This window comes from Polyodon spathula, chromosome 27 (genome assembly GCF_017654505.1).
Source record: "Polyodon spathula isolate WHYD16114869_AA chromosome 27, ASM1765450v1, whole genome shotgun sequence".
NCBI classification, from domain to species: Eukaryota; Metazoa; Chordata; class Actinopteri; order Acipenseriformes; family Polyodontidae; genus Polyodon; species Polyodon spathula.
Genome location: NC_054560.1, coordinates 7,931,725 through 7,956,724, shown reverse-complemented (window position 1 = coordinate 7,956,724; position 25,000 = coordinate 7,931,725). Strand labels below are relative to the sequence as shown.

The 25,000-nt window shown below is 41.3% G+C and overlaps 3 protein-coding genes and 1 long non-coding RNA gene across 6 annotated transcripts; 2 read left to right on the top strand and 2 right to left on the bottom strand.

Annotated features, from left to right (window-relative positions):
• Positions 1–8,873: 8,873 nt before the first annotated feature.
• LOC121301500 (nuclear receptor 2C2-associated protein) lies at positions 8,874–11,526 on the top strand. The gene is made up of 5 exons (XM_041230968.1): positions 8,874–8,949; positions 9,247–9,337; positions 9,744–9,849; positions 10,200–10,267; positions 11,064–11,526. Exons 1-5 carry the CDS (start codon positions 8,912–8,914, stop codon positions 11,181–11,183), a joined length of 423 nt encoding a protein of 140 aa, XP_041086902.1. The 5' UTR covers positions 8,874–8,911; the 3' UTR covers positions 11,184–11,526.
• Positions 11,527–11,608: 82 nt separating this feature from the next.
• On the bottom strand, positions 11,609–13,477 carry LOC121301579. Of its 2 annotated transcripts, none has more exons than XR_005947632.1 (4): positions 13,384–13,477; positions 13,105–13,251; positions 12,594–12,674; positions 11,609–12,248 (listed from the first exon to the last, which is right to left on the bottom strand). It is a non-coding gene; the product is annotated as an uncharacterized LOC121301579 (long non-coding RNA). The 2 variants fall into 2 exon arrangements; XR_005947633.1 differs by having other exon boundaries at positions 13,190–13,251.
• A 469-nt stretch (positions 13,478–13,946) lies between these two features.
• LOC121301578 (BLOC-1-related complex subunit 8) lies at positions 13,947–16,200 on the top strand. Of its 2 annotated transcripts, XM_041231086.1 has the most exons (5): positions 13,947–14,030; positions 14,562–14,674; positions 15,026–15,090; positions 15,348–15,455; positions 16,091–16,200. In XM_041231086.1, exons 1-5 carry the CDS (start codon positions 13,994–13,996, stop codon positions 16,158–16,160), a joined length of 393 nt encoding a protein of 130 aa, XP_041087020.1. In that variant the 5' UTR covers positions 13,947–13,993; the 3' UTR covers positions 16,161–16,200. The 2 variants fall into 2 exon arrangements, with proteins under 2 accessions (XP_041087020.1, XP_041087021.1); XM_041231087.1 differs by lacking the exon at positions 16,091–16,200 and having other exon boundaries at positions 15,348–15,459.
• A 378-nt stretch (positions 16,201–16,578) lies between these two features.
• On the bottom strand, positions 16,579–21,729 carry LOC121301577 (transmembrane protein 221-like). Its single transcript, XM_041231085.1, has 3 exons — positions 21,037–21,729; positions 19,767–19,852; positions 16,579–18,185 (listed from the first exon to the last, which is right to left on the bottom strand). Exons 1-3 carry the CDS (start codon positions 21,333–21,335, stop codon positions 17,665–17,667), a joined length of 906 nt encoding a protein of 301 aa, XP_041087019.1. The 5' UTR covers positions 21,336–21,729; the 3' UTR covers positions 16,579–17,664.
• Positions 21,730–25,000: the final 3,271 nt, after the last annotated feature.

The window sequence follows — 25,000 nt, the reverse complement described above, 5'->3', positions numbered from 1 at the left end:
CACCTTGGCTTGTTTGCAATGTGTTGTTATCTACTCCAAGCTGTTTCTCAGCTAAAATCCCTTCTGGTATGGAATGCTAACTGGCCTTTGACCTGAAAATACAAAGCTGTGTTGAGGAACTGAGAATAGGCATTATGTGCCACAGCTACAGTCGTCCATTTAAACTGCAATCTACCTACACCAGTTGTAGCAGATATCCCTGCAGTTTAGCAAATGCATTTAATTTATTTTTCTATGATGGGAATACCAGTAAAGGAAACGAGTGGTCCCTAAATGATACACAAACCTAAACACACACCGCGCACTGCACGCAAGCACGCACGCACTCACGCAGGCACGCAGACACAGACCACACACACACACACACACACACACACACACACACACACACAGTCAATATTGATCGATTATGTAAATGATTTCCCGCGCTCTTCTGAAAGATGGTGGTCTGGCTTTCCAGATAGAATCGTGTGGTTCCTTCCGGGCGTTCAACTGTTTTTTTTTTTTTTTGTTGGTTTTTTTTTTTTTTTTTTTTTTTTTTTATGGTTTTGACAAAATTTGTTTGAGTTTGATTTCAAGATAATGGATGTTTTCTGTAAATCCATGTTTTCCTTTGTCTACAAATCCAGCGTGCCAGGCAGTATACAGACACAGGCTGCACCAAAGAACCTACTGTACAGAGAGACACCGGAGACACAGAGAAGTTTGGTAGGCAGGCAGGATGGATCCCAGCCAGATTCAGTGTTTATTGAACACAGACGGACTGATACACTTAAAACCAATCAGCACACGAACGCTGCTGGTCACTTTCCATTACTTGGTTGATATGCAAAGAAAGCAAGATGTCATAGAGACAGGATGATTACGATCCTTCAATGAACTGGGTTGACTTAAACAGTTTAGAGACTGAACTCCACTCCTGGTCTTTGTTCCAACCCCATTCTAACTGGTTTAATTGAAGCAATTAAACCTGCATCCCGACCCTGAAATAGTGGATTATCTCATTTTATCTGTTAAATCTGGAGTGGAATAGCCTTCCAGGATCGGGATTGGCCACCCCTTATGTCGAGCAAGGCAGGTATCGACAGCTGACAGACAGACATGACTAGGCGGTCCTCCTGAAACCACGATTTCAGTAGCTCTAGGAGCCACGCATCAAAACCTCCCCCTAAAATGTAATAATAATAACATAGTAACTCCAATTACCGCTGTGACTTTGCAAATGCTTTTTTTTTTTTAATTAGCAAAAAATGATGAAAACTTGAGTCGTTTGTTTAATTAAACTTTAATAAACGCCTGGAAGAAAACAAAATTACAAATAAATATATAACAACATCAATCAGCTAACAGTATGGCTTCCTGACTGTATTGGAAGAACACAGACGCAGGACACTTTCTGAAGTGATCCAATCAAAGCAAGTGAGGCATCTACAGCAGCATTCCACAGAAGTCTTAAAGAAGGCAGAAGCGAGTTAGAGAAAGCTGCTGCTTGCAGCTCAGTACTACAGCAACCAAGCTTCTGGAATGATAGCTAACATAAAAAGGGCAAAGTAAAGGTTACGTTGCATTTGCCACTGTTGACTCTGTAAAGTCATGCAATGCACATTTCACGTGTTCTATTGCCATCGCTGTCAGGGAGATTAAAGGCGGTGGCAGTGACTTTTATAAATGTCAGTCTCCCTTGATCTACATGCAGATGAATGATGCCTGTCATCCAGGTGGATAAAGAGCCTGGCGTCATAAGATCACCTTTAAATGCATGGCCAAAAAAACAGAAACGAAAATGCCATTACCTTCATTTGCAGTCGTGTCACAAGATCATTAAAATAATATACTCATCTATTGTGTTATTATATTCTAGAAGGAAATACGCTAAGACATGTCATAGGACATGTATGGGATGATCTTGCAAGGCAACCACTTCCATTGAAGATGACCACAACTTAGGTTTGGGGATACGTTTTGCATATTAGAGTTAGGGGTAGGATCAAGGGTTTGCACATTTAGGGTCGGGTTGCAGTCTACTGTCAATGAAGGACAGAGAATAGATCTTGTTCTTGTAGTTGGGCATTGAGGATCGTATATTTTATTCGTGCATGGTCTCTCAGCTGCAGAAACAGAATATCTTTTATTTAACATCATATATTAAAGAAACTACAAAATGATACCTCAAAAGTCTACTGGAAGTCATAATAATAGTAAGTTAGTATTTCATGTTAGATTTTGCAATGTCGCATTTTTCCATTTTTCCCATTTTAAGCATATGTAAAGCTATAAAGCGGTGTCTAATTCAATATGTTCCTGTAACATTATGCAGCAGCTTTCATTCGACATTGTGAAGCAAAATGAATTCTATATGGTGATGCAAAACTTTTGGCCAGAGCTGTCATGTTTTGCAAAGCAGCCCCTTGATGCATAGTGGCTCGTGTGGCTTGTGCAGGTTCCACTGTCATTCACAAATGGTTTATCCACAATGATCCTGGGTTTTCCCTCTATTTACTATCAAAGAGGCTGGTCTACTTGTCTCCTCTGTTTCAAAGGGAGGTTTGATGCTGAACGGGTGCCCAAGCACCTTTTGTCTAGCCTCTTTATTTGGAATCCCAGCCCCTTCATACAGAACTGCACAGCAGTCAATATTGATTCTTGTAGCACTGAAACAATGGGTACAAACAATACAAAAAAATAATTAAAGATCAGAAATCAACGTCCTCTGAGCCTGTCACTGAAAAGGGTGTGTTTGAAGTTCAAGGGAAAAAAAAAACACACAACAATCTCAGTCTCAAGGTCATACATGTTTAATAGCTTTTGGTGTTTTTTCACTGTGACGTGGGTGGAGACGCTTCCTTTTACAGATCCTTAATAAATACCCCAAAAAACATTAATAGGCGAAAAAAGCAGATATTTTTCCCCATAGTGGAGCAGGGGTGCTTAATATTCAGCTCATGTGCGGAGTTGCTAACAAACCCTGTTTCTGTGGAAATGCAACACTCATCCTCAAATTCACTGGTTAATGAACTCCCCAGAGCTGCAGCTGAGGCGTGTTTCGTCGTGATTATGCCTGCAGCCATACTAGTCCACGTTCTGATCTGCTCAGCTGTCAGTGAAGCTTGGCCAGCACTTGAACGAGAGACCTCTTAAGAGTACGTGATTCTGCTTTGAAGAATGCTGTGCTTAGGATAAGATGCTAAACTGAGATCTGCACCTCCAGCCTTATCACAGGGAAGAATAATCCTTCTTCTTCTTCTTTATTTGGCAGACGCCTTTATCCAAGGCGACTTACAGGTGTTACAGTTCAAGCTTTTGTACCAATGTGACACACTTTAAAATCTGCTGTCAATACTACAGACTGTCTCATACAGTAAGTCAGGCATCATGGGCATTATCACACATTTTACAGATCAGGATGTTCTTTGTTAAATTGAGCTGCCACACTGCATCTTAATTTAACACAAGTTCTCCAAGCCTGCTCCAAGCAGCAAGAGCCAGCTCCGAGTGATTGCATATATATTAGAAATGTAAAAAAGAACCTGACTTTGAAGCTTTTTTTTGGCCCCAGCAGCTTCTTCTGATACCTTAAACAACTGTGAATATTTCAGCCAAATAGGTCCTACCTGTTATAGAAGCGTGAAGGAATAAGAAGAGAGAAAACCTGGAACTGACTGGTAAACAGTATGGAACTTATACTAGCTTGCCAGTGGGCGCTGCTCCTTTGGGTAGAAGGATGTGAGTTCAAACACTCCCCTGTTCACAGTTACAGTGGCTGAGCACTTGCATATGGTGGTAGTAGTGGGATACCAAACCTAACTTCTCCTATTTTCTCTGAACCACTTAATCCTTTTAACCCTGCAACTGTTATGTTAAGTAAAAAAAAAAGGTCTTTATTTTCATAGTTATAACCGTACCCTTTCAATATATAGAGTTGCAGAGGGAAACCAGAATAAAAAGGGTTAGAACACCTTGTTTAAAACCATTATCCTTCTATTTATACCCTCCCTCCTTCAATCCCCAAGTGCTTAAAACTCTCATAAGTTTGTAAAAAAGGAAATTTGTACTCTCTTTTCATTCCCTCCCCTCCCTCCCTTCCTCCCTGACTTGTTTAATTTGCGATTGGAATTTAATTCCCCCTGAGGCATTAGACTGCATACAGACTAGGATCTTTGGGGGGAAAATAGTCTTTTCAGCAAAGCATCTTTCACATCTATTAAAGCAAGCCAGTGTCTCTTTCAATAAAGCCTAGCAAACAGCATGAAATAGCTGTCGAGGCGAGAGAGCCACGTTGATGCAGCTGCTGGTGCAAACTCGCATATCATTGGCTGCTATAAGAATTATTGACAAGCTTTCAAGAAGATAAGCTTTTTTTTTTTTGAACATACACTACAGTAGCTGTGCTCGGGGTGTTTATTTATTTATGTATTTATTTATTTATTCATGCATTCAGTACTCCTGATGTTTCCTAAACAATCTCATTTTGGTCTATCAAACAGCCAAGCTCCTTTGTAATCAAATAGCAAAAGATAAAATGAAAAAAAATGTCATACCATTTCTGCTTTTTTCCTACTAATTGTTTCTTAGGAAACTTCCTACAGTATATAAAAAATGGAAGCAAAAGCAAGTTTATTTTAACACAAATTGGTCTATTTTAATGATCGAAGCAGTAGCTGATTTAAATACCTAAATAATGATTAAATCTGCTTTTTCTTAATCCTTCATAATGTCATTGAGTGGGACAGGATTAATACAGAATCAATACTAAGATCCACCTCTGTTTAGATCATTAAAATGATTTCTTCTTCTAATTTATATTATGTTCATTTTAACAGTAAAGTATTTTTCTGCAGTATAGAGACACCAATTGATCTAAATGACACCTGATCTAAATGCTGCTTAAATTCTCTGGCCTTTAAGATAAGATGAAAATATGCTATTGTCTGTTAGAAATGGTTGGGTTGCATGACACTGGCACAAGGGCTCTTTAAAGATCTGCCACTAAATTGGATCCACTGAATCAGATATTATGTGCTGTGAAATATTAGGGCTTGCCATATTTCATGCCCCCCCCCCCAAAACAATGCACACCTGCCCTTTCCCATTGATCATCCCCACGTTTGGCTGTGCAGACCGAGCACATATTAACACCATACTGTAGACCCATGCCAGGCAAAGGCTGTCTGTCTGCTCACACCCACTGCTCCGCGCATATGGCTGTCTGAAGGCTGCCGTTCATTTAGGCCTCTCCATTTCAGTATTTGCATTTACCCGTTTTGCGAAATCCACATTTACTCACTGGCCTAGAAACGCCTTGTCAAAATCCAAATGGAACAGGCTGCTTATGTAAACCGAATGAGAGCTTCCCCCGCTTACAGATCTGTGTCTGGCCTCTGTCTCTTTCTATTTGGGAGTCTATCATGCTCCTGTCTCAGCAGATACGAATAATTCACGGGCTGTGCTTGCCTCCTAGTCGCTGTGGTTTATAGTTCCCATGGAGATTGCTACACTAGCCTGCAGTATCATTGCATTGTTTGGGACTGTTAATACATCTGACACTGTCACCCCACGAGGGTGGACACCGTGTTCCAAAGAGTGAAACGTCTGATGTCGAACAGGTGTTCAGTATTTGAGAGCATGTATAAACCAGAGTTAATGAAAATTAATTCTGCTAATTAGCAGAGCTATTTTGCCACAACTGAAGTAAACGCAATGTGTGTGCAGCCCAGCTGGTGCTCAGAAAGGCTGTTCAGTAGACCGATGCAATGGTGCATAGGAAGCTACCTTGCCATAATGGTGGCATGAACATTTATCTCAAAGGTTAATAGAGTGACCTGGTAAAGGCACGACCGTGTGGTGTGCAGGGAGAGTCCTGCAGTCAGGGCAGCGCAGGCTCCTGGCTGTGTCGAGTTGCTCATCTGCAATGGGGATTCCATGAGGAGCAAGGAGCCAGTGTGTATGTGTGTGTGTGTTTGCAATGTACTGCAATTTTGGAATCCACCTGTATATAGTGGTGTGCTATTAGAATGGGACCCTTCCTCCTCCCCGAGCCTCCTTTGCTTGGACATAGGGTCCCAGCTGCATGCCCTCTCCCAGTCCTTACCTTCACTAGCAGCGAGGGGCAGGGCTCTGCTGGAATCCTTGTCGAGTCCAGCTGCTGCTGCTCATATTGACCCCCGAGGTCAGCAGTAAATAGAGGCTGAATTATTTAGGAGAGCTCAGGGAAACGTATCCAGCCGGATCAGATGGGGTTTTGTGAGAGGTCAGGTTAACTGCTCCAGCCCTGCAATGTGGCTGAGCCGAATCAATTCAAAGAGGACAGATTTCCTCCTGCATGTGAACATAGCAATTGGTCACAATGGAGAGAGATCGAATTCCATCGGTGTAACTGATCTTGGCAAATCGACCAGAATTTGGTATTGAGACAGGCAGCTGAGGATTTTGGTATAATCTCTACAAGAGCATCTTCACAGTGCCCCCTGTCTCCATTCTGGGCAACTGGAGTTTTAGCCCAGAGGGAAGAACGGCTCCTATAGAGCCACCAGCGCCACTTTTTACCCTGCAGCCCAGTCCGTGTATTGCATTTTCCTACTACTGTCAGCAATGGGATATTGCTTTGCTTATGCAGCCTGTATTAATAGTAATGAAGGATGGGAATGGAGAGTACACAAATGATCCTATTTAATTAGGTTTGTAGTTCAGTAGAAAGCTAGGAGAACAGCCAGTCCAGCAGTGGGCACTCTTCTCTATGGACCAGAGCTTAAATGAATGCCACTGAATTGTGACACCAGAGTGCTTCTCTTCTGTCTGGATAGTAAAGTGAATTCCAGTCCAGCTAATTAAAGAAGTCTAAATATAAAGCTGAAAATGCTAACTTTAGCCAGGACTGTCATTTTAATTAATTAGGCGCCCAGCGTGGGTTGCTGTCCCGCTCAGTAAGGGTAACACCAAGCTGACAAAATAGATTTCTATAGAGGACAGTATAGAGAGGCAGCTAAACTGGTAAATAAAAAGCTATTGGAACTCAATGCATTCACACTGCAGATGCAAGAAACAATATAATCCATTCCCCACAAGAATTAGCTTTAGCAGTTTTCAAGTCTAATTAACATAATGGGGAAAAAAAACTTGTGAATTGTCTGTTTAATTGACTGTAACAGCATGCAAGCAATCATTCGGCAGGTGTGAAGTGGATCAATTAGCAAAAACACTCTCTTGAAGCGACAGCAAGGTGCCCTGTCGAAAATACAGCTGCAGCACAAAAATGCATACATCTGATTATACCAGTTCCTGGACTACAGTATCCAAACTAGCCATGTGTGTGTTATACAGTCCAGGGTATATTTAACATTGCTTTAATATATATGAATGATGAATTGGTAGTTGCAGAGTTTGAAGTGCATTTACCGGCACCCTGTCCCACACAGAAACACACATCCACACACACACACACACACACACACACACACACACACGATTAAGCTGCTGAGTAAGTGGGACAGGGGGCGCTGTGGGATCTTGCAGATTGGGATAGGGGTCATTGTGAATGCGTTGTAGCTGGGAGCTGGTACGGTACAGGGAAGGGGGTGTTCTCTACATACAATCCAATAAAGCTAATCCACCCACCCGCTGCCTTCACCCACAGGCAATTCTCACACCAGTGCTGCTCCCACAGGGTTTGTAATTCAGACTTATTGATTATTATCAGCTGCTAGATTTTCATATAGAGTGTCTGGGCTTTCACTGGATGGGGTCTGAGTGCAATCAGAAAGGGACTGATATGGCTGACAGAAAAGCATAGGCACACGCACACACTGACACATACAGAAAGACAAGCACAAGCACAAACACACAAACACAAGCACAAGCACACACAGACACACTCACAGATGCAGAAAGACAAGCACAAACACAGGCACACACACACACACAGAAAGACAAGAACAAGCGCAAACACAAACACACACAAGCACAAAGAAATACACAACCAGACAAGTACAAGCACACCCATACACACACAGAGAAACAAACATAAGAACAAACACACACAGAAATACAGAAAGATACACACACACAAGCACAAACACACAGAAACTCACACCTATATTTTTGTCCTGGTGTATTTCTATTTATATAAGTCCTCATAGCTACACTCTCACACACCCTTTCTATATCTCAAAGAAGATATACTTAAAAAAACATCTGCCAATAGCATTCAGGGTGATGGTGGGCAGCCCCAGAGAGCACTAATTCGACTTGGTCAGGCGTCAATGAGTTTAAATTGTTCCAAAGATCATAGTTGATGACCCTTCCAGTACCTGCTTTATTACCTTCAGAGGGAAGCTGTGGGGAATCTGCAGCAATTCCTGTTCCCTCCTGAAACCTACCCGGAGTCCTTGTTGTTTGTAAATCCCTGATCAAACAATTATTCTTCGAACTCTGAAACCCTTTGTGCAAAAATTCCTTGAACGTTATTTATTCAGTGAAAGCCTGACACCTACAGGTCACACGTGGACCAGCTTCTAATGAGTAGTGTCACTGACTTAAAAAAAAACATGACGCTTTTTTATCAGCAAAATAGGGTTTAAAAACTAAAGAAACGTTAATCATAAATGATGCGTTCTTGCCTTTGTATAACCAATGTATCAGCAGGTGTGTGGTTTTCACTAACTCTATTTTGCAGAATTTTTTTTTTTTTCTATGGGTAAATATCAGGACTTTTTTCCTACGTATCAGGACGCGGGACATTTGCTAGGAAATCGGGACTTTGACGACCACATTGGGACGGTTGGTGTACGCATGCGCTTTCTTTCTGGCGCGCTCTCCGAGACAGTATGATCTGTTTCTGGTAATGTGCCATTAGTGTCGTAAAGCATCCGGTGGACTGTCTTTACGATAAATTACCCAAACTGTCGGCAAGAAGAAAATGGCAGCTTCTTTGATTTGCAGTGAGACTGTGAGCAGGTTAGTGGACTGGCTGCAATCTCATGTGTTTTGTTTGTTGTGTAATGATTTTAAACGGGAAGAAAACGTAGTATTGCTTCTTATAATTGCCAGCGCCGGTTAACATGGATTTAAACAACGGAGGGTCAAGCTAAACACTCAAGTAGCCAATGGGTAATTCACTTAACTAAAATGAGTAAAATATTTAAAAAATACAAAGAAATATTGTTTTATTTTAAAGTGTATATAATTTTTCCCATACCGTATCATTCTCTATCACTGTAATGTAATGTATGTTTTTTTTTTTTTTGGAATTAGGGTGAGTTCCGTTCTAAACAGAGACGTCAAGCAGTTTGGGAAGAAGCACATGTTCGATTCCAATGAGGAAACGTGCTGGAACTCGGATCAGGCAAGCGAGAAAACTGCTACCTTACCAAGTTTAATAAGTTTAATAAGTGTACTGTGTTAGTGATGGCAACAGAAACAGCCGTGACCACATGATGTTATATATATAATATATAATCAGTGGGCAGGTTTCACGTGGTGTTAATATATTGGGCAGGTTTCACTGCCCTGTTAAGTTTCATGCAATCTTATTTCCATTCCTGTACTGCATTGCATTTTCACCCATTCCAGGTTTTACTACGAGTTTGATTAGCCGCAGTCTATAAGTAACAAGCTCGGGTGTGTCTTATTAATCATAGTGACACCAGGAATGGATCAAACTGCTATGCAATGGGAGTCTTTGTTCCCCATCCCTGACATGTATAATGCATTTTGCTGTAATGCAGTATCTTGCTTTTTTGTGTGTGTAGGGTGCTACCCAGTGGGTGCTTCTGGAATTCCCACAGGCGGTGAGAGTCTCAGAGCTCAGGGTGCAGTTTCAAGGAGGGTTCACTGGCAGCACCTGTCGAATTGAAGGTACCTTGTTTTAGTAAGAAGTTGATTTATTCAGGGACACCACTGCACTCCTTCAAAGTTTTGTACTGCTAAGCGTTCACTTCCGGGTTAGAAATAAGGCTCCCATTGCATAGCAGGTTTTGCTGAGTTAAATAAGACACACCTGAGCTTGTTACCTGTACACTGGGGCTAATCAAACTTGTATTAAAATCTGGAATGGGTGAAACTGCTGTGCAATAAAAGCCTTATTTCCATCCCTGTACCTAATTGTAATTTTAGGGAGATGACTATATTGTAGTCCATTGGCAGTGGTATTCCAGTGCTATGTTATATTCCAATGTGCTCTAACTACCTTCTCCCTTCTGCTGCAGGTTGCCAAAAAGACGAAGCGTTTACAAAGCTAGCAGATTTCTACCCAGAGGACAAGAACTCACTGCAGATATCCTATCCCGGTTTTGTGTAAATCGGGGCTTCTCAAACTCGGTCCTGGAGACCCCCTGTGGCTGCAGGTTTTCATTCCAACCAAGCTCTCAATTAATTAACTATACCCTTAAATGGACTAATAATTGGCATAATTAGACATGCTTTACTTGTTTTCAGCTCTTAAACAGTTGCAGTTCAAGTTACTTATCAAATGTTATAGCTAACTTGAAGTATGCTAACTTGAAATATGCAAACTGTTCAAGAGCTGAAAACAAGTAAAACGGTCTAATTAAGCAAGTTATCAGTTAAATTAAGGGTCTGGTTCAGTAATTGAGAGCTCGGTTGGAATGAAAGCCAGCAGACACAGGGGCTCCCCAGGACCAGGTTTGAAAAGCCCTGGTCTAAATCCTTGCAGGGATGGAAATAAGACTCCCATTGCATAGCATTTTGATGCATTCCAGAGTTTAGTAAGATGCACATGCGCTTGTTACAGCCACACTGTGGCTAATCAAGCTTGGAGTAAAACCTGAAATGGGTGAAACTGCTATGCAATATGAGTCCTATTTCCATCCCTGCCTTGTTCGATCTTCTGCTATTTTGAATACTCCTCTAGTGGTATACCTAGGCATTATGTTTGTTAGCTAAGGCAATCTGAGATTTAGAGGTAATTGGAGGGCTGTGAAACCAGCCACAAGTTATTTGTGTTGCAAGAGTGCAGCTCTGGGGGGACAGCCTGTTCCACGTCCCTGCATAAACTTTGTGTTTGGTACCAAGCAGTTTGCTCCAGGGTCCTTTCCTTGACTCACACCCACAGCTTTCCCATCCACGGAGATGCACTGGTTCGCAGGGTAAAAATAGTGTTTGAAAACAGCACGGATTTCTTTGGCAGGGTTATTGTTTACACGCTGGACGTCCTGGGAGACAAGGTCTGATGCCGTTTTTAAAAACTGGAGCGCCCGTTGCAAGTGATGGGCTTTGAGGAGCGGGCTTTACCCACTGCGCCTTCCAGAGCAGAAGGGTGGCGTTCAGTCAGGCCGACAGAAATGCAAGCGGGTGAACTGAGAGCTGCTGTCTGTCAGGAAGACTGGAACACAAAACTTTTAAGACAATGAATTCACTGAACCGATGTTCACAAACCATAACCCCAGTGATTTGTAACTTTAACCCTTCTTTTTTTATTTGAAAGTACAAAGTTAGCACTTGGGAATTGCTTTGACTATATGCCCTAGGTGTCTAATGACCAAATATTAAAATAAAAATTAATTTTGAAATGTATATTTGTTTTAAGTATATCCCTGTTGGTCACAGATTTTTTTAAAATTTTTTTTTTTTTTTTATACAAATGTTGAAACAGGTTGTGTGAACTCTGTGGAGTTCAAGAAGTTGCCCTGCCTTAACTTTCAAAAATACATGTATGCATCATAAAATAGATTCATGATAGGAAACTCAACAGTGTATCTTTGAAGAACATATACCATGTTTGCAAAAAGTAATTCTGATGACAACAAAATTATTTTTTTTAAATGTATTCTTTAAATAGCATTAATAGCATACCTGTAATTTTTCTTTTCATTGTTAACATCCTGACAACTTTTTACACTTCTAACTTTAAAGTCTGTTTCAAAGCTCTTTTGAGAAAGTCATGTGTGTGTTTAAGGCATCACTCTTCACTCTTGAGTTATTTTAAAAAAGGCTCCTGATTGAAAAACTCAAGGGTGCTTCAAAAGTGCATTGTGAAGAAGGAAGGCAGTGCTGGTCTGTGACCCCTAACACTCACTAAGCCTTTTGCGAAGCTCTGCCCACGGTCCACATCGCAGCGAGGGAGCAATTCGTCTCAGAGTCCCCCCTGCATCACAAACAAGATAGACATATCAAGTCTTTGGGTACCGTCTGTAGACCACACCAGAATCTTGCATCGTTCTCCACAAAGACTTTCCGACTGCATTGTTCTTTCTTCTTGAGTAAATTGAGGATGTGAGTTTCAGTAGCCTGTTGGACTAAAATAAAATTTAAATAAGGAATTGCAGTGACATAAATAAGACTCCTATTGCATAGCAGTATTGCCCACTCCAGGTTTTAATCTGTTTGATTAGCCCCACTGTAAAGGCAACAAGCACAGTTGTGTCTTATTAAACTCGTAGCAAAACCAGGAAATGGATTAACCTGCAGTGGAATGGGAGTCCTCAGTGAATCCTAGCATGTAAGACAGACAATGCTTTTTGTACACAAGCATGAGAAGCAATGACCTAAGCAGAAGTAACGACAGAACAGAAAAAAATGAAATCTGATGTCTGTTTCTGGTGATCTCAGATGATATGGATTTGTTTAAATGGTTCTCTCACCCTTCTTGTGTCCCAGAGCCACAGCTAAATCCATGGGGCTGTATCCGGAGTCTGCCTCCATGGTCAGGTCTGTTCCCCGGCCTGCAATATGCGGGATAGAGGAAAACAAAAGAAGCTCCAGTAACTGTTCAAGCATCTGCTGTTTGCAATCAATGATGCATCTGTGAATGTGTTATGAACAGTATCAGACAGTTATAAGCTGTGCAGAAATGTGCAATTAAGTTATTTATGAAACCTTATCATTTTTGATAGGACACTAGTACATTTTAAAATGATATTGTAATAAATTCACCAATAATCATCAAAACTCTTAATTGCACAGGAATACACGTTTGTAAACGAATCCTTACGTAAAGTATCACTGAGACTTCTACTAAAAATCTGGTAACTTTTATCATAGACTTCAAACCTCCTATTAACCTTCTGGATTGCATTTGGGTACTGTATAATTTCTCAGGTATTCATGAGATGAGATTATGAGGCTCTCCGTATATGCTAGTTATACATTTACTTTCCATAAGGAACGAAACTTCCCAACACATAGTGTGGGGTTCGTTTTTTGGGTTAAGTTGGAAAGATCACAGCGGACTCCTCACTCAGCAGAGACTCTACACACTTCACATGGTTCCCACGGACCGCATAGAGGAGTTCTTCCGTTCTTAAAAAAACAAGACACACAAAACACAGCGTTAAAGGAAAACGACACCAGTCCAAAATGCTTGAAAGATAAAGTTTCTGGGTTTATGTTACTAGCAGTGACCTCTTCAAAAGGAAAATGAAGCAGGCGTACCCAGTTGTAAGTGTTTATGTCCTTATGTGGTGTTGGAGCAGAGTGTTGACGATGTCTGTTTAACCCCCAGAGCTGGCCAGGGACAGGACGCTCTCTCGCTCCCGAGCGAGAACTCTGTGATCAGCACCCTGGAGACAAACAGAGACCCCCGGAGACAGGAGAGCACGGAACAACATAAAACAACGAGGACAGCAAAGCATGGGCTGGTTTCACAAATCCTGATTGGCACTAATCGTGTACTATCTTACATAGTGTAACACAACCCTACTCCGTCCAGTTAGCGCCGACTGGCTGGTGCATTACATTAGCAATGTATAGCTACCTAGCAGACCTCTACCTGAGAAAAGTAGCGACATACAGGTGAAACATCGTAAATATAATATTTTACTTTTTAAAGACAGTGCAAATGAAAAACAGAAGTGCTTTAACCAAGATGAAAGCACTACTGTACCGCGGACTGAAACGTAATCTACCAATAGCTAGGGTAGGAACCATTTAGCTCGTGTCCGTGTTTCTGTTAGACACTGAAAATAGAGCGGCACCGTAAGGCAGTAGCAATTTGGTGTCAACCGAATAGGAGCAGCGAATTTTAAACTTCATAATTGAAACAATGGACGACCAGGAAATGCAACTTAAAGTGAAACGAGGTAACTCGATTAGGCTATAGATCATATGTAGCTAGCAATGTAAAATGGTTCCTTATAACTGTTACTAGCAATCGTGAGTAATTATTTCGTTTCTTTCTCTTCAAAACAAATCTTTGCCCACATTTCCAAGGGACTACAAAAACATGCCTCTGATTTGTCAAAAAAAAAAAAAAAAAACAGATTCACATGAATGTTGATGCAGACCGGTGTATTGTCAAATTCAATGCATCCGGTTTGTTTTGCGCATGCGCTAAACAACCTTTCGCTTGCCGCTGCACGTACGTAACATTAAAAATAATGATTTTTAAAAGTTGAAGTGTGTTATCCACGTTTGCTAAATATACAACACCTAAACACTGCGTTGCCCGCGATGTGACTCTTATATTAAGAAATTAATTGAAACCCTATTTCAAGGGGACCTGAATGTTGATACTACACCGGCAATACTAGCAGTGGTATTTGGTGTGGCGTTATCCTGAATACTCTTATTTCTAAATGCTTAGGAATCTTCCTTTCTTCTTTACCTTTCAGTAACGGATAAATTCACAGAGAGTATGTACGTCCTGGCGAATGAGCCGTCGGTAGCTCTCTATAGATTACAAGAGCACGTCAGGAGGTCTCTGCCCGAACTCGTCCAGCACAAGGTGAGCTGAAAATCATCACTTTTCTGAAGAGTATTGTACTGCATATCGATTCCCGAAAACACATATTGACATACTTGTCTATAAAAAAAAAGGGGTCAGCTGAAACTGAGTCACACCTGTACTGTTATAACAGAGGCGTGTATGACTTTGTAACGTCAGAACCGCTTATTAGAGCCTCTGTGAGACAGCTGCATATGTAGGCAATCCCACACGACTTTCGTTTTGCAAAACCTACGTCTTTATTGAGTAAAGCCCATTGTTGTGATCAGAATTAAGATATGCTAAGATGATTACAGTCTTCCATTAGTGGTTTCCCCTTTTATTTTTTATTTTATTTCCTTTTCTATGCAGACAGATATGCAGAGCTGGGAGGAGCAGAGCCAGGGTGCCATCTACTCTGTGGAATATGCTTGCAGGTATTGTTGTTATTATTATTATTTGCTAAAATTTGCACACCTGTGTCCCAAAATGTAAAATCTTGTTTTATAAAAAGTTCTTACGTTCCAGGCCAGGTTTCTCTATCTTCGCATCTTGTGCATTCCTGGAAAACTGGGAATTAATGATGTCCAGTTAATGAGGACCTTAGCTGGATTGCTTGGCCTTTTAAATTTTAATTGGCATTGTTTTTTCTATACATTTCTGTATTTGCATATGTGTTTATTTGCATTGCCAGTGCTGTGAAAAGCATGACCAACAGCAGCTTGTACTTCAAGAGCATTGAAGCTCTGCTCCGGCAGACCATCCACCTCAAGGACCAGATGAGCGCTTCTCAGGGACGCAGGTAGGGGGCGACATTCTCTGCCTATTGTGGCACCTCAATCCACCCACCTTGCTGCTTCCATTTCATGAAACCATGTCCATACACTACATTGGGAAATTAGACTATTAATCATGTCTTAATTTGCTATATATTGCAGGGATGGCAATTAGAAACACATTGCATAGCTGTTTGATCCATTCCTGGTTTTACTAGGAATTTAATAAGACACACCTGAGCTTGTTACCGATATACTGTGGCTAATCAAACTTGTAATAAAACCTGGAATGGGTGAAACTGCTGTGCAACAGGAGTCTTATTTCCAAGCCTGTACTGTCATGAATGCTTTTCCCTAGAATTGTCTCAAATTCACGAACCTCATTTCATGGGGTTGGGGGACTATTCTTGTTTTAAGGATCAGCAGTGCATTTCAGTGCAGTGTGGATCCTTAAATGTTCATGCAAGTTTTGCTTGCTCAATTTGTGCAAGTTGTTTTTTGAGTTTCGGTGGTGCTTGTATGAATTGTATGAATAATTCAGGGTTGTTTAATGGTTTGAACATCCTTTATACATCTGTCCTGGCTATTGGGATCCCCAGTATTATTTCCTCACTTGATGTTTTTTTCCCTTCCCGTTGTGTATTGTTGCATGCTGCTTCAGTGACGTGAGTGTTAGTTCCAGTGCCATTGCTAGCCAGCCCATTCCACCACCTCCACCCCCCTCCTCCTGATTACTGACAGGACCCTAACATGCCCTCTGCCTTTGCTCAGGTTAGTAATCCTTCAGCTGGGAAGATTTACAACACCACTCCCAGGTTAACATAGCCCTTCAGTGGCTGTTCCTTTGCTCCACTGTCATGCGTTGTGTGTTGTTGTTGAAGACAACCCAGCTGTGAGGTGGTTGCAAAGCAGTGTTGTCGTGAAAGTGACCAGCTTTGATATTCTGAGTTACAAAACACCATTGCTTTGTTATTGGCAGATGAACACTCCAGCGCTTGATCAAGGGCTGAAGACTTTAAAATGTCAGTAAGTTCGCCAAGCACCGACAATAATAACAGCGCTTCTGAAGTGAACGGTTTTGATAGGTTAGCATTGGAAACATTACAGCTGATCCCGTTAATTAAATTAAATCATTACACACACAGTGGATAAAACCCAAGAGTTTTTTTTCTTATTTTATTCTGAGAAACAAAAAGGAAATTCAGTTGTTGTATACATCACGGGTGTCCAATCACAGTCCTGGAGGATCGTACCATTCCAGGTTTAACAGGTAAAATGAGATCATGGTTTTTATAATTTATTGGTACAGTTGCACAGACCAGCTTTGGTCTCCTTATTATCATCTGTACACATCTGTACACTGCCTCTTTGTAAGCATTGAGTGTAGTTGGTTGGAGCTTTAAAAAGGGGAGCAGACTTTTATCCTTAAGAATGAAGAAACTTAGGAAATGCATCAGAGAAATAAATGGTGTTATCATTTTGTCTTGAAATTTTGTAATGCTCACGCTTAAGCAGGTTTCCTGCTGTAACGAAGAAAATATAGTGAAAGTTGGTACCAAAAATCCAGCAGTAAGTGTGATTGTTAGCATCACAACGGTCCTGTGGGAAAGCCCAACCTGACGTTCAGAAGCGCCTGGTTTTGACCACTTGCAGCATTTTTTTTTGGGGTGCAATCACCTTTTTTTGTTCATTCAGGGTTTATGGGGGTGAGAGCGTTTCGTTTTTTGGCTCGTTTTGTTTTTGGTCAACATTTCTACATTATCTGCTGCCCTAAAATACTGACATGAAGTTAAAAAAAAAAAGATCGTTGTTCTTATGTAGCCCCTTGTTATTCTGGAAACTCCTGCAGTAGCAGCCGGTGTTAACTGAGATATTTTGCAGTTCTGATCTGACATTTTGTTTGTGTGATTTTCCCCTTTGCTTTAATAGGGCAGAGGCTGGGCGCGACCAGGTGACCCAGTGCACCTCAAGCAAGCTTCTTAACTGCAATGCAAAACAGCCAGGCTCTTCTGCATTCATGGTTTTAGAGCTTTTAACCTCTTGCTGATGGAGGACAAAATCCTTAATGCAGTGCATCACACAACACTGCCTGTTACACTAGCTCCACTCTAGAGGAGATTGATGCTACATCTGGGGTCCGGGGCAGTTCTATTGAATATAACGCACTGGCTACAGCTGTAGGGGTATCTAGGATTCAGTGAAGTTAACCCAAATCAATCGAAACCAATAAGAAGCTCAGACCAGGGTAGAGTCTTTCCCAGTGCCTCCAGACTTCCTGGCCAGCACAGTCCTCATCTCGCTGTTGATCCCGTTCCATGGCTGAGCCTGCCCCTGCAACAAGCCCGACTCTGCCGACAGTGTCCTGTGCATCCGTGGTGCGCTGCTGTCGGCCCTGTGGCTTCCCGTGGTGGAGGTCAGGTGGCTTCCGGAGGGGGAGGAGCACAGCAGCTGCTTGTCGTCGCTGTAGGGTGGGTAGGAGAACTGGCGGTGGATTTCCGGACGGGCCTGCGGCTTCTGTGTCTCCCTGATGCCGCCGCTGGGCTCTGTGGCTGGCGTGGCATTTTCGTGGTCGTGGTCGTGGTCATTCTGGAACATGGTGTTGGGGAGCTCCGAGCGGTAGTTCTTGGCCGTGCGTGACGCCTTCAGCAGGGAGTGTACCACCATAACAAGCAGCACTAAGATCCCTGAGGACAGGATGCAAGCGCTGGCAATCCCGGTCTCGATCTCGAACAGCATCAGCATGTAGATGGAGAGAGCTGAGGCACCAGGGAGAGAGATTATTTATGTTTCTTTTTGTTTCCCTACATTTTTAAATGAACCAGGCAAAGCGCTCAGTTTTTATTTGCATGTTACTGGCTAATTTTTTTCAGCAAAGAAAAAAAGAAAACGACAGCTGCACTGCACAGTGTATGTGACTTAAAAAGATAACTTGCATACCGTGGTTATGGAAAGCAGCATAACTGATCCTGTCTTGGTGGGATATACAGTAGCACTGAATTAGCTTGCAGTTTGAGTGATGTACCTTTTCAGACAGTGCCTCATGATTCTCTTGCCCAGCCGAAGAGCTGGTCACTCACACATACTTTTACCACTGCAGTGTTATTTTTATGTGTCCGCTGGTGCGTCCAGTAGCCACAGAAAGTTCACAACCCCTGACAATGTCATAGGTCGCCAGACAAGTAGAATCTTCACTTTCACAACAGCACTGGCTAGAAAGCTCAGTTTACACTAACAGCACTTGCTTTGTGTTTAACAGTTATGTAACTATATTGTAAGATCTCACCCACACTAGTAATATCTAAAACAGCCCTGTCGAATGTCACTAGAAAAAGACCTGCAGATCCTGCTTCGCAGAAGGATGGCGGAGAGAGGCAAAGTTCTGGACTGTGCTGAGATGCCAGCAGAGCCCTGCAGAAGAAACTCCAGAAACCCAACCCAGGACCTGCTGCTACACTTAACCAAACAACTCTCGCTTTCCTTATTCGGCAGAAACAGAGTAACCACTTGGCTTCGCACAAGACCCTTAGGAAGGAAAACCAGCAAATCTGACGTTGCCAGGTTCTTGCACCTATGATTTTAATATGTGTTACTGAAGAAAGGAAGCGTTGTTCAAACTTGTGTGTGTGTCTGTGTCTGTGTGTGAGAGAGTGATGCAGTCAGACCTTGTCCTGACCCCAGCTCTATAGCACTGCTATAAATGTGGCAGCCCTGCTATTGATGAAAGCATCATAAGGATATCAGACAGGGGCTGCACGGAAAGGTAAGCTTTCATCTGGACGTTGCAGAACAAGATTTAGATTCCCATAAGGTTTTAAAATGCATTGTACAGGTGCTTCTCGTCAGATGTTGGTATAATGAAAATGCCCTTGCACTTTATAACGGTCTTGTTTGAATTTCTGCTGCTTGAAGCCACCTGTAGAAGCACAATAGATCTCAAAGTACCTTGTCTTGCATGTAATCGGCTTCAAACTCCAGTTTGATGTGTCAAAGCATCTGAGCTCTCTTGAGTAGAAACTCTCTACTGCCCTGTAACACCTGTAAGTGGCCTTGGATAAAGTCGTCTGCCAAATAACTAATAATAGTATTGATAGTGCTTACACTAGCACACACACACAGCTTCAGCTGGGATATGGATATTTGAATCACTGTGTACCTTTTAGAAATTAAATAAACTGTACAAAATAAAATGCATTTGAACTTGTCGGCCTTTTTTTGTTGCCTGCTTCTCCGTGTTTCCAGAACGCCTCTGTGCTGCTGATTGTATAAACACCCTGTGTGCCAGGGACCAGACTGGAATTAAAATCAATAAAGAAATGCATTTCATGAAACAATCTTACCTGTCAAGTATACCGAGACCCCCAGACAAAACAGGCCAATGGCTACGTGACGGACCCCTCTGCTGTCCAATAGGAGCCAGTCTGCCCTGTGGGATAAAGAATTGGGGGAGCGGCTTGTTCTTGGGGTGGTTGGGAGCAACACTTTGCAATATCCAAGCACTAACTACATTGATGTTTTTATATATATATATATATATATATATATATATATATATATATATATATATATATTATACATGTAATCTGTACATGCAGTCTTGTCTATATTTCCTTTTCATAGTACTGTAATAAATCTTGGTCTAACAACCCCAAAATAAGTCTCTCGACCCTTTAAATAGTAACGGGACCCAGAAGCATGTAATATACCGTCCGTTTGTTTGTGTCCTAATTCAATTTGAATACTCTGTGGTGGAAGGCATCGGGTCCGTTCAGCGGGCGGCTGAGGGCCAGCGCTATAATTCTGTGTGACAATAGAACGTGGGAAAGGGCCAGGAGACGTGAGCGGACCGCTTAATGAGAGCGGGTCATTGTGCGACAGCCGAGGGATATTGAACAGATACACCAAATAATGAAAAGGTGGCCCTGGCTGCAATTATCAGATGCCAGCGGTTCTTCATATTTATCATCACTTTCCAGTTTTTTTTTTTTTTTTTTTTTTTTCTATTGTAATATACAATTGTTATTATAGTACTGACGCACAGTTTCAAACATGCTTTAAAGTTAAATGCATTTTTCCTTCCCCAGTGGTAGATATGCATTGCTAGAACCAGCGCCAGACTGACTCATTTATATAATGGACAGGGGCTTCGGTCTAAAAAACAATACGCCATTTCAAATTGATTCATTATTGTACTTTTTTCAATACTGAAACAACTTTATTGTATTAAAACATTATTATTATTATTATTATTATTATTATTATTATTATTATTATTATTATTATTATTTGTTGTTGTTGTTGTTGTTATTGATTCAGATTTTTTTAAATTTTTTATACAGTTTCTGGATTTCCACATTGATAAAATGCATATTTTATTTAATTTAACTGAATTTCACTAAAAAGAATTACCAGTGTTGTCAAGCATCATCAATGATCTATCGTATTAAAATCCATGGTATTTTTTTAGTCACCGGGGAGACTGTATAAAACGTTGCGTCAAGTGTATGAAGCATGCTGTTGTGTTTGCAGTTTCGCAAGATACTTCTGCACCTGACCCACCGCACTTACCAAGAGTCTGAACGAAATTGCAATCGCTGCATTTAAAGTTACCTGTCAGTGTCGACGTCCTGTCTGCAGATCTCCGTGGCAAAGTAACCGTGCAGCAGACACACCACCACCGAGCTGAGGTTTAGTGTCAGGGACAGGGCGGTGAGGACAGCGGCCACAGGCAGGAGAACTCCGGAGATCTCGGCCGGGATTCCCGAGGGGGGCGAGGTAACAGCCTTAATTCCAGCCTGGTTCGACTGCAGCTGAAAAATCAGGATGACGGACAAAACCGACATGATCGCAGACAGAATCCCAAGGAACGTCAGAACCGTCAATGAGCGCTGGCTGTAGCTCGACGGCATTGTGAAACCAAATGCCAATTGCAAAAACAACAAAAAAAAAAGTATTTTTTTTTTATTTTAAACCGCACAGCCTCAAGCAAAATAGTTCTTCCCGAGTTGTTCTCTTCTTGCCTCCCTCTCCTTTTTACTTTACTCTTTTCAATCTAAATATCTGTAGCTGTGCCCAGGTTTAACGATTTACCCTTCTGGCTAATAATTTAGCTTAGCCGCCCTTCATTAGTTTTGCATGGCTGCAAAAATAAGTTAGACTGTTTTTAAAGGACGCGAGGCTGGCAAGAAAGAAACCCGACGGAGCGCGGCTAATCGGGCTGCTGATGGAGAGAGAGAAGACTGCGCAGCAGAGACAGAGAGAGCATGTGATACGTGCTCCAAATCCCCAAGATTAAACATTTTGCAATAACAATGGGCATGTTTGAATAAGAAACACGCACAGATTAATCTAGGTCGCAAATCAAATTGGTGTATATTTTTGCTTCTATGTTCTTTGAGTAACATTGTTTTTGTTTGTTTTTTTCCAGACTTTATCTCCCTGCTAGAATTGGGCAACCCATACAAAAATAACAATTATAGCAGTTTATTTTTGTTAACAGTGTTTATACATTCTATAAAAACTTCGGCTGTGTTTACAGCATGACTGGTTCGCAGGCAGAGATTTGCTAGAAAGCCTTACTGGTAGTTTTTTTTGTTTCCCCGTTTTGCACTTCAACAGTCAGACTCTTCTAGTTAATCCGTTTTTCTTCACCAAACTGTTGCCTTGGAAACGCAGTGATCCTCCCCCCGGCGCCGAGGATCAACGGGCAGCGCGACAGCAGTTAGCGAAGATGCTCAGCCTGCAGCGATAGAGAAGGGTCTGCGGAGCTGTGGCCCTGCTTGTTATTAGCCTCGTCTCGGATGCTGTACGCTGTGTGCAAGTCGAAAGGGTATTTTTTTTTTGCATGCATTTACTTTAGCTAGCAGATCCCACCTGAGGTTAACACATAGATTAGAGGTGATCTGTTTTACACTACAGTGATTGGGCGGCTGAGTTTCAAACACATGCTTGTCAAATATACTGACATTCGGGAAGCTGGAAGTTAATTGCAATGAATAAACACATAAATAAATACACAATGCATGTAATTCGAGCGTGATTGTTAGTTAGACCAATTATAATTATTGTTTAGTTAGTCCAATAAAAGGTATCGCCTCTTCTCTTCAAAATACTGAATGAACTGAATAAATCCAGTGGAAAATGTTTCGACAAAGTTTTTTTTTTTTTTTTTTTTTTTTTTTTTTTCAGGGTTTTTATGCCATATTAAAGACTTTGGATTTGCTGCATTATTTTTACATTTCTGAGTGGGTGCGTGTTTGCAATATCACACCCAAAGCATAGAAATCCTTTTGTGGTTTAACACCTTAGAAGTTGATAGAGAGCGAGCAGAGAGCCACGCTTGAAGGCACTGCTGTGCTGTATTTTGAATAATAATAATAATAATAATAATAATAAATAATAATAATAATAATAATAATAATAATAATAATAATAACAACACAAGTAGCTGCTTTTATCACAGAAAAGAATAACAAAAACACACCCCAATGCTGTAGACCTACAGTCACCATCTTCAAGATAGTAACAAAAAATACATTCGATTTTTTTTACATATTTAATCCAGTATTGGTTCTAAGCACGCTAAATACAATTTCGAGTTGCAGACGTGGTAACAAACAACAACTCAAAACTCTAAAAGTTATATTTAGGACTCTGCCTGCACATAAGAACACTGTACCCATAGCTGCACTGTACAGCTCATAGTTAACCACAGGGGGGCAGCAAAGACTCTCTTGGTTTTGATAGTGGCCAGCGACATTTAACCCTTTCATGCCTGAAATATTGAAAACAGCTTGCATTCACGTGCTGCACCCCTGCGCTGTGCAGGTCATTGCTGTCTGGGGGGTGGGTGTGTTTGGGGTTGCTTGTACTGCAGGAGTGAACTCAGGGAGCTGGCTGGATGGAGATAAGGCCGTGGCTATGGGTGAGGGCTGTAGTCTCAACCTCAGTCTAACAGGCTCTGTGTCCAGGCAGGCTATTTGTGGGTGCTGCAGCCTCACCACACACACTGAAATGGCAGCTAGCAGTAAAGCAGAAAGCAGAAGTGAGCAGTTTTAGGAAAAAAAAAAAAAAAGTCTAAACTTGAGATCCTTCCAAAGGGCTTCCTTCCTCTCTGAGAAGTGATGCTGTTTCAAACGCAACTGAACCAAATGCTGCTGTTGGTTGGCGTCGCTCTCCATTTATTTTGGTAGAAGGATCTCCCGTGTGCAATTTTGCAATTAAAAAAAAGAATCGCATTGCCCCCCGCTCATACAATATCAGATGTGGAGTAGGTTGTGTTTGTGTTGTAACATGCCTGTATCAGCGTTTTGTACTTCTAGCTCCTGTATCCCTGGGCATATCTGATGTGCAGGTGATTAAGCATTGAGCTGCACAACTGCAGCCTCCCTCACTCTCTGCAGGCTTGCAAAGCCAGGAGTCTGTCGGGCCCCTCCAGCTCTTTAGAGGAATACAGGAGATCAGTTTGCAGCTCCATTCCCAGGTATTGCTGACTATTGCATCAGATCCATTGCAACAGAGTGTGCAGAATGAAACACTGGGAGTGCATTGGATGTGCTGCAGCCAGGGTGCTTTGATTGCAGACCAACGGTGGCTAGCAGTTATGAGATTAATCAGGCTTAGTGTTATTTGTCTTGTTTTAATGTATTGAAATATCTGATATAGTATATATCTAAATTCCGTAGTAGTCTGTAATATCTATCTATCTATCTATCTATCTATCTATCTATCTATCTATCTATCTATCTATCTATCTATCTATATATATATATATATATATATATATATATATATATATATATATATATATATATATATATATATATATATATATATATATTAAAGCATTGCAAGGTGTAGTGAAAGTGTAGTACAAAGCATTGTAAACCATGTATAAGCCCAGCGTAAGCTTGGTAAATTGCAAACTTACTGTGCCAGTTTTACATAAACTTTTGTACAGGTGCTCTGTGGTAAGCCATTCTCCGTGTCAATCTAGCAACTTTCACGATGACTGAAATGCACAATTATTACAAGGGAGGAAAAAAAAATCTCCTATCTACTTCATTATGCTCCAAAATATGTATAACTTTCAGCAGATTTGTACGTCCCTCTGCCAACCAATTGTTGTTGATCATAAAATGTATTATTATTATTACCTGCAGCATTTGTCTTGGCTTTTGACAGATGATGTCAGAATGATGACAGCCACGGTGACAGCCTAATTGCCACCTGTTTCGGAACGGTACAGAAACAGTGTATCCATCCGTATGTGTGAGCACAGAACATGAGGAATCGTACTGACTGGAGAAAGTAAAAAAGCTGCGTTTACACAGCGCTTTTTTCATTTTATTTGATAATGCATATATGTTTTTGTTTCAGAGTTTTGGCAGTCAGCTTCTCAAACTCCATAGAGTTCACACAATCTGTTTTATTTTTTTTTTAAATGTAATAAAAAACGTGTGAGCGAAGGGGATATAATGGAAGAACAAGTGTTTTTTTTTTTTTTTTTAATACAAATAGGGTTAACAGTGTCCAAAATAGTTTTATCTTTGTTCACCCCCCCCAAGTGGGGGGG